General features: G+C 48.2%; 1 protein-coding gene across 4 annotated transcripts in view; it reads left to right on the top strand.

The window, feature by feature from the left end:
• Positions 1 to 663: 663 nt before the first annotated feature.
• Positions 664 to 9,025, top strand: part of fgfr2 (fibroblast growth factor receptor 2) — a 38,438-nt gene continuing 30,076 nt past the window's right edge. For all 4 annotated transcript variants that reach the window (XM_068568695.1, XM_068568693.1, XM_068568694.1 and 1 more), the window contains exons 1-2: positions 664 to 1,313; positions 3,506 to 3,762. In XM_068568695.1, coding sequence (XP_068424796.1) covers positions 3,582 to 3,762 — 181 coding nt within the window. In that variant the 5' untranslated portion in view covers positions 664 to 1,313; positions 3,506 to 3,581. The remainder of the gene's footprint in view (positions 1,314 to 3,505; positions 3,763 to 9,025) is intronic.

Here is a 9,025-nt window from a genome sequence, read left to right as displayed (position 1 = left end):
CTTATCTTAATATTGTTGCATTACTACTGATGACAGACGTTATTTATCCCCCCAAAAATACGATATACAACAAAACAGCAGAGCATATTTAAAAAAACAATAGAGAAAGTGCAAAAATGCAAAGTATATGCAGTGTATATGAAGTGTATATATACAGTGAAACAACCGATACCAATTTCCTTCCTTTCTTGCTTTTTTTTGGGGGGTGTTTGCTCCATAACTAATCATATTTAGAATCTGATGATATGCTCTCCATGCTAAATCTTAAAGTTAATTTAGTTGCTAATACTTTTTGAAATACTTTTCCTGGATACTTCTTCGTCTAAATCTACTGAACCACATCGGCGTCTGGTCTGCGCGTCAGCGTTGGCGCCTCCTCGCGTCCCGGTCCCGCCTCGGCCACTGGGGGGCGTCGTTGCGGCGGGCTGCTTGGTGGCTCCGGAGCAGAGCAGGGGCCCCTGCTTCGCTCTGGACCCGGTTTGAGCGAGTTGAGCGCATGCAGGCGGGCGGGCAACGCTGCAGCTCGATGGGCGGAGGAAGGAAGGCAGGGCCCAAAGGCACTGCGGCCAGGAAGCGGCTCCAATTACACTCGGGGGTGCTTATGGCGGGGGAGAGGCGAGGGAGGAGTGGGGGGGGATGACATCCACTGGAGTGAAGGAGGAGGAGGGCAGTGTGTGGAGACGTAAGGAGGAGAAAAAAACCCGAGTAAACCTGACAAAGCGTCTGAGGAGCAGTGCGAGGACTGTCGGCGGAAGGAGAGAAAGCGTCTCTTCGCACCAGGGGAACGCACACTGATGGATTTTATGACATTTCGCACCGGACAACTACCCTCCCGTCGCGTTTGAACCCGGTCTCCCAGCTCCGCGGGGGCTGCAAACTTTTCAGCCGAGTTGACAAGTGCGCTGCTCGGGAACACTGGGCATGCTTTTGCTCCCTGGAAGCAACTTGGTGACGGCGAGGAAAGTTTCGGGGGGCGGGTGGGGGGCAGCTCCTGCGAGCTGTTTGTGAAGGATAACGCGCGTGTAAACTCGGATTTGTTTGCATGGCATTGGACTACGCTGCCAGTCGGGTGTGGAATATATATCCTCTGGTCGGAGTGGAAGCCGGTTGATTGTGGAATAGTAAACTGAAGAAGAAGAAGAAGAAGAAGAAAACAAAGGCAGCGCCTCGCAGATTCTTTTTTTTCTTTCTTCTTCTTTCTTTTGGTGCATTGTGGAGTTGGAGACATTCCTCCCTCCGGATTCAGCTCATGCTCCCTCCACCCTCATCTGTGCATGCCAAAACAGAGATCTCCACGATTTTATTCCTCCCTGGTAAGTATTCCGTGTTTACGCGTGAAGCTTCCTCTCAGTCTCCTCATCTGTCAGGGTTTCGGCTGTCATGACAAACGCGCTACGTGTTTGTAGAAACGCGCTGCGCTTTCCTGAGATCCCCCCCCCCCCCACCCCCGGCTGCGTGACACAATAGGAACTAGTTTACTTCTTCTAGTTGAATTTAAAGAGGTTTTCCCTCCAATATTTAGGTTGAACTTTTCTGTAAAATCTACAACGCTCTCCGCAAAGTTAGTTTCCGTCCGTTCACGTTCAGCAAAACAACCCAATGTGCGTTCTTCACGTGTTTTTCTGCCATTCTTCACGAAAGTGAATGCAGCAAAATCTACCCTTGTTTACTTGAGAAGGAAAGCTATGCGCGGCACCTTGCATCATCGCGCTGGGGCCCATTAACACGTCTTCTGGTTATTTATTACTTTGCTTAATTTTCTACATTGCATTTATGGTGCCAATTATCCCGTGACCGCGGTTGTTTTTCCACTGCTCGGAGCCCTAAATCACCGAGCAGCTCCAAAACGAGCCCCCATTGTGGGGAAAGCCAAGTGATTTGAATGTCAATAGGAATTCAATCAGTGCCAAGAAATGTCATTCAATCGCCGGGTTAAATGAAAAAGCTGTGTCCGTGTATGGAGCAAAGTCCCCCATGTGTCCACATGTCACGTCGTCAGCATCATGCTAAAAGAAGTACAAATAATAATAAAAAAACACACACATTATTAACTCTATAAAGCCTTCTCTTTGGTTTAATGTTTTTGTTTCTATGCTCCTGTTATTTTTCTCTTTAACCATTCAGATCTATACGTATGATTATTTTTTAAAGCTGCAACAATATATATATATATATATATATATATATATATATATATATATATATATATATATATATATATATACATACACTTTTAAATGATGTAAAACTAATAAATGGAGGTTTCTAGCTCATTCTGGTTTCTTTTCGTCCTGCTGAAGTTTTCAGACAGCGGCAAGCTTGCTGCACTGATTGTTTTACGACACATCAATAATTCATACATCCGAGCTGTAACTATGCAGAATTATTCTCCGTAATTGCAAACTCAAACCGGCGCCCATCTCTAATAAAGTCAGGGTGTCGGGATGCATTCATGGTCATTGTGCGCGTCCACCGTCCGTGTCGCGTGTGGTCCCTGAAGGGGACACATCAAGAGCAATCAGGTTGCACATCTTCAGGTTGGCGCCCTAAAGGCCGAACTACATGTGTCTTTGCGGGTCCAAACCAATCGATACGTCCAGCTGGAGCAGAAGGAGCGCGGGGAAGCGTGACAAACCCCCAGAGACACTGGCGCACGGTTATACCGCAGATGTCTGGCTAAACACGTCGCTGCGTTTGTGTGCGTGTGTCCAATATTACACAAGATTGTATTGTCATTAAAGCCTTGCTGTTTCCATCATCAACTCACGCAAATGCAATAAGAGCCTCTTACGCATCGAGTGAACGCGGGGGCAGCAGCGCGGGCAACAGGTCTGGCGCATCTGTTGCGCACGGGAATAAACAATGTCCAGCTCCGCGAAAGTGCTGCCACATTGGCTGATATATGCTGACCAGCCTGGTCCAGGGGTATACAACATATCATTCAAAACATTTAATTCAATGTCAATTAGGGATTTTTTTTAATTATAAATTTGATAGAGAGAGAAAAAAAATGAATATGATAATGTAACAGGAGGGGAAAAAAACAGTGGAGATGTCTGGTGTGTGTCAGGGAGACGTCAAACTGGTTAGCTGGTGAACACTTAAGGCATACAGAGCTCTTAATTGCGTTCCCTAATACACATTTCAGTGCATATAATTAGAGAGGCGAAGCAAAGGTAGATGCTGGCGGTGTTGACTGCTCGTGCCTCACAGCTTCGGTATGTATGATGAGCGGCTTGTTTGACAGCATTTTGAAACACTCTGTCTCTCCGTTTGACTTCTCTCGCTTCATTTGTCCGTCTCACTTTGTCAAAAATGAAGCAGGGAGGAAAATGGTGCAGGAAGTTCTTTGAAAATGACTTATTCCCCGCTAACAAATTGTATCTCTCTCCCCACCTCTTCTTGACGCCTTTTTGTTCATTTCTCTGTCTACCTCTTTTATCATCACTCCGCCACCACCTTCCCTTCCCTCTCTCTCTCTCTCTCTCTCTCCTTCGCCTCTCAGCCCAGGTGATTGGGTGAATTCCACTGAGTGACAGGCCGACCACGGCAGCAGTTGATGGTTGGGCGGACCCCCTCAGATGGGATCAGTGTCCAGGGGGAGGTGGAGAAGGAGGGCATGGGGAGCACTTGCCCCCACTAACGGGATGGCCTCGTGGGCCTGGCTGCTGGCCGCTGTCCTGCTGTCCCTGCTGACCGTCAGCGTGGCCCGGCCGCCCCTCACCGCCACCAAGGAGGAGGAGGCCACTCTGGAACCTGAAGGTAAGCCGCAGGGGACGAGAGGGGACAGAAAGGAAGGTGTGAGAGGTGGAGCAGGGCGACAAGCCATTTGTCCGGTTTGCTTTTTGAGAGCTGGCGCAGGGCCGTCCAGTTGGTTTTCCTCTTTTAAACTTGACTTCAGAGTTTCAATTTTCCCTTTCCTTAGTATTCCTTTCCTTATCTCACTTTAATGTCAGTGGATGGCCATCCCTAATGGGCCGCCAGCCAAATGAGGGATATTTAGCTTTCTATGTTTCCGCCTTTGCAGAAAGAACAGTAATGGTTTCACTGTTCTCAATGCTTATACATTCACAAGTTAGGATTTAACTTTTCTGAGCCCCTTACCTGTTTAAGTTTCACTAAAAGCAACAAGTAGAAATAATGAAGATCATGTGAGGTTTGAGGGGAGGATTCAAACGAACAAACTATCAAGTGAAACAACTAACTTCAGTGTCTGCTCAGCGTGCGGCGTGTGATTCACACTCTTTTCGTTTGCTTTTACTTCTTGGTGTCTGTGGTAGTTCGGGTTATACTTCAGTGTTGCAGGCAGGTTTGTGACCCCGCGTGGGAGGACAAGGGAGAGCTGTGGACGAGGGTGGGACAGTGTTTATGCTGGCATCTCGCTCATGCCCCGCTTGCCTGGAAAAAAAAACACAAAGAGGGATGGAAAGGGAGAAAAAAGGACGCAGAGTTCAGGGCTTTGCTTTGTTATCTCGACTCACAATACTCTCCATTCTCTGCAAACTTTGTCAATTTTCCTATTTGAAAGTCAAATTTTTATTTTGGCGGAGCAAAAACTCGTTGAGATTCCTTTGGGAGAACTTCTTTTGTGGTCTTTTAAAATAAAAAAATAAATAAAAAATGTTTTCCTTTGAGGCTCCATTTTCTGTCTCCAGTCTGGTCAGACGAGCTAATTAGAGTTGTTGTGATTGATGGTAACTCACATTCCCAAGCCTTTTGTTCCCGGGCTTTAATCAGCAAGCTAATTGTAAGTTGGGCCGACACTACACACATCACTTTTTTTTAAGCCACCTCCCTCACCCCTGTGTCTCTCTCTCTCTCTCTCTCGACACACACATCTATACACTTTGTACCGCGCCTCGCCCTTTGCTCTCGAGGTCAGGTATCGTCCTTACCCACCTTGATGAGAGGCCGGCGGAGCTCCGCTCAGCTGTTGATGCTTTTGTTGTTCTGTCGCAGACTCGTTGGCTCCGATGCGCTGGGTGCAGAGCCCCGCACGGCCCGGACGCTACCCTACGCGGCCACAGGGAGAGCTTTCCAGAGAGTTATACAATCCTCCAGGAAAAGTCTAAGAGGATTTGTGCATATTTGACTTCTCCTTTAGATGGAGAGATTACTGAGCCGCGGTGAAGTCATGTGACTGGAGATTAAGTGGCTAGACCTGGGGGGGGGGGGGGGGGGGTCACATGATGAGGGATCAACGGGGCACAGAGAACCTGGCCTGCTTATCTGATACCAAGTCAGTTTCCTCGCTGCACATATCCGACGTAGATTTAACCTCAGCTGTGTGTGTCTGAGTGGATGCTTGTTTGTCGCGCTTTCCTTTCGGCCACGGCTCGTGATGGGCTGCACCGGTGTCAGCTGTAGAGCATTTATGCTATCGGCTGGTCTGATTCATCAGGTTGCACATCAATGTTGTCTCTACGGAGCACACGCCTGCACCCCTGGTGGCCCGGCTAGTTTGTTTACCTGTGGCTACTGTAACTCTAGAAGGAGAGCGAGCGAGGTTAAGGCCTCCACAACAGACCTATTGTTGTCCCTTTAGCCACGACAGTATCTCGAGTGTTTACCTTGTCCAGGCACTCTCAGTGATGATAATACTCTGACTGAGCTGAACAACAATGGACGCAAACACTACAGGTGTGTGTGTGGCGGTGGTGGTGGTGGTGGGGGCTCTTTGGTTTGTTCTGGCTCCGATTTGCTTCATAACTGCTGAGTAAATGTGTCAGAGTGAAGGCTGAACATGAGTGCAGCTGACAGAAGTCGGCTCACGGTCTGGATGTACTTTCGCTCGCTCACCTGCCAAACTCTGTCCGTCAGAAAGGGCTCGGATCGGCACGGAGGCGAGCTCTTCAAAAGAGTTGCGTGGTTAAATAAGTAAAGGCCACAAGGACAAGTCTTTCATGCTCAGACAGACGGCAAGAAAAGGATAGATGCTTGTCAACAAACGGCAAGTTTTATTTCCAGAAGAGTTTCTGGGCTCCGCAGGAACATAATTGCTTTCTTGGCACATTTCTGTATTTATCCGCTTCATGGTTTCTACTCGTAATCAAGTTTCCACTGCTATGCTGTACCTTATTTAATGCAATATGCAGTCAGCTTGTGTTAAACAGAGTCACAATTGCCTTTCATTAACAGCCATGATGATGATGATGATGATGATCACGATGATAATAGACTGCTGATTAAGATCCTAGCACTTGTCTGTCGCACTGTGCTATCCACACAGGAGAATAGGGGTGGTAAAAGTATAAAAGAGTCAGCTGGCAGGTTAATGACACACTGTTTTGTGTCCGTGTGTGTGTGTGTGTGTGTGTGTGTGTGTGTGAGACTGACTGTGGCGATGGCAATGGAACTGAACTCTAATCAGAAACACTGTGTCGGCCCCTGGTGTGACCAGTCAGGCTGAATATACGGCCTTCACACAATGACTTTTAATAGCCGGCCGTTGGCCGCTGTTAATCTTGAAGGTCCGAGTGTGCTGGTGGTGGGGAGAGTGTGTTGTTTGACTTGGCTAATGGGCCAGAAAGTACCTCGTCGCTCCACCCCGATCTCACACCTGGCTGATAAAGAGGCTGGGAAGAGCGGCTACCTGTGCCAGCTCGGGCCTCAGGTCCCAGTGGACTGTCCGGTGTGCAGCGGGGGGGCAGAGGGGAATCTGAGCCAGCATGGATAAGACGGCCTGATGATGGAAAAGAAAACACACTGACTCCAACCAATCATTACTGGAAGGGAACTCAGGAGAGTGCAGACCTCCGCCAAGGCCAATCCTCTCCAAAATGTAATGGACTCTTCCTCCTTGACCCACGCTACTCCCTCACCAAGCTTCATGGACGTCGGGCCAGTCGTTTCCTTTCTGTTATCCTGCTGACAAACAGACCAACAAACCAACAACATAACCTCCTCGGCAGAAATGATAACAAAACAAAAGCAATCGTCATCATTCGATCTGTTTTTGTGCAAAGCACTGAGCCTCCTGCATGCTCACCTTTCCAAAAAAAAGCCCCTCTTATATTGTAGATGTTTTTTATGAGAGCTGAAACAATTAGTCCATTCATCTATTAGTCCAACAAAGTAGTGAAACATGCCAATTGTATTTCTGGTGGTCCGGTTCAGGCTTCTCCAATGTGAGGACTTGCTGCTTCTCTCTTTCTTCCTTTGCTTTTTTTAAAAATACTTTTAATGTTATTTTTGGGTTTGGACTGTTCACTACTCATTTAAACAAGACATTCACAGCTCTCAGCATGAGCCATGGGAAGAGAAGTCATTGGCAGATTCATCAATGATGAAAATAGAAAGTGGATTAATCTCGAGAAGCCGGCGCAAAATAGAGGGAAGCTCTAAATCTCAGGGTCTCGAGAGATTCAACCGAAGAAGATCTTTGGGGATAAGTGGATAGCCAGCGGGTTCAAGGGGTCGGGTGGGGTTCAGAGAACGCCTTGATGGGGGGGTTAAGGGGCTTGGGGAAAGTGGAGGGGTGGTTGCCATGGGTGCCGGCAGGAGCCAGTTCACGGAGGTGGTGCTCCTTTGTCAGAATAAAATGCCAGGAAGGGATTTAAATGTGAAAAGACACTGACATCAGAAAAGAGGGAGAGACAAAAAAAAAAAAGGGGAGAAAAGTCCTGGGATTCGACTGTGTGAGGAGGATACAGAGGAAAGAGGAGAGCGGAAAAACGAATGGATAATGTGCTTTGGGAGTGCCTGTTGGTCTGCATGCATGCTGAGTGCGTGCCATTATATGAAACCCACCTTTCCCAATGTGCAGAACGCGACAGGGAGGAGATGGCAGAACAGATCTGCAGCCTCTCTGCAGGAATAGATTCATGAGATGATATATGTGAAGAAACAAGTCAACGTAAAGCCTTTCCTAGTCACGTGCCACGTCGCTGCAAAACGACAGACGTCAAGGAGCCGTCGGTGGGAATTGCCTGCTTTTTTTTTGTTTTTGCCGCAGACACGAATAATTCTCAGCCGAGACAGTTCAAATTGTGGCGAAGAGATGGCGAGGAGTGGACGCCCTGAACGTATCGCCCGATCCACACTTGTAATGGCTGTCGAAGGACGAGAGAGATGGGTTTTGAAATGAAGGTGGGCTCGAGTAGACGGGAGGCAAAATGATCGTGATGATGGAGGGGGAGGGGAGGAAGATGCTTGATAGGAGTCGAGCAAAAGTGTGTGTGTGTGTGTGTGTCTCTCTCTCTCTCTCACACACACACACACACACACATACCCGCCCCCTCCTGTGGTGCAGAGGGGGATGAAACTTTGCAGAGATGAAAAATCTGCAGTGAAGTGTTTCAACTCTTCAGCTCAGCATGCATCCCTGGACTCTTGTAAACTTTCTTCAAGTGGAGCAAGGTGTGTGTGTGTGTGTGTGTGTGTGTGTGTGTTTGTGAGGGGGGCATGTGTATCTGGGTCGGTATCTCCTGGCCTGCGCGTGACTGAAACATGCATTTTTGAAGGCACAAACTCAAATGAATATTTTCTCAGTATGCGAAAAGGTTTCTTTAGGTTTTTGCTGCATTCACAGTGTGCGTGCGTGTGTGTGTGTGTGTGTGTGTTTACGTGACATAGGTTCCCATGAACAATCGGGCATGCTGGAGGTGTCAACAGATCTGGGATTGGGTCGGGGTCGGGTCACCGGGGTCAGCGAGGCAGGAGCCCGGGGTGGCGGTGGGGGAGACGTGTGGGAAAGGGGAAGGAGAGGGCAAAGCGGAAGGGAAGGTGAAAGAGAGCAGTGAGGGAGCAGCAGCAGGAGGAGGAGGAGGAGGAGGAGGAGGAGTTGATGGAGGGAGACAGATGGGCACAGCGGAGATAAGAAAATGATGAAGGCAGAACTAACACGTGCATGCTTTCTTTAACCAGACGCACCATTTGGAGAGATTCCTCTCGGACCCTCTTTACTTATTTTCCCTCTCCCCTCTCTTTCTTTCTCACACACACACACACACACACACACACACACACACACACACACACACACACACACACACACACACACGTCTGTACGAGTATCATCTTTCTA

The sequence above is a fragment of the Clinocottus analis genome, unplaced genomic scaffold (genome assembly GCF_023055335.1).
Source record: "Clinocottus analis isolate CAN_PGR_092001 unplaced genomic scaffold, fCliAna1.0.p SCAF_8, whole genome shotgun sequence".
NCBI lineage: Eukaryota > Metazoa > Chordata > Actinopteri > Perciformes > Cottidae > Clinocottus > Clinocottus analis.
This window is presented reverse-complemented; position numbering and strand designations above follow the sequence as displayed.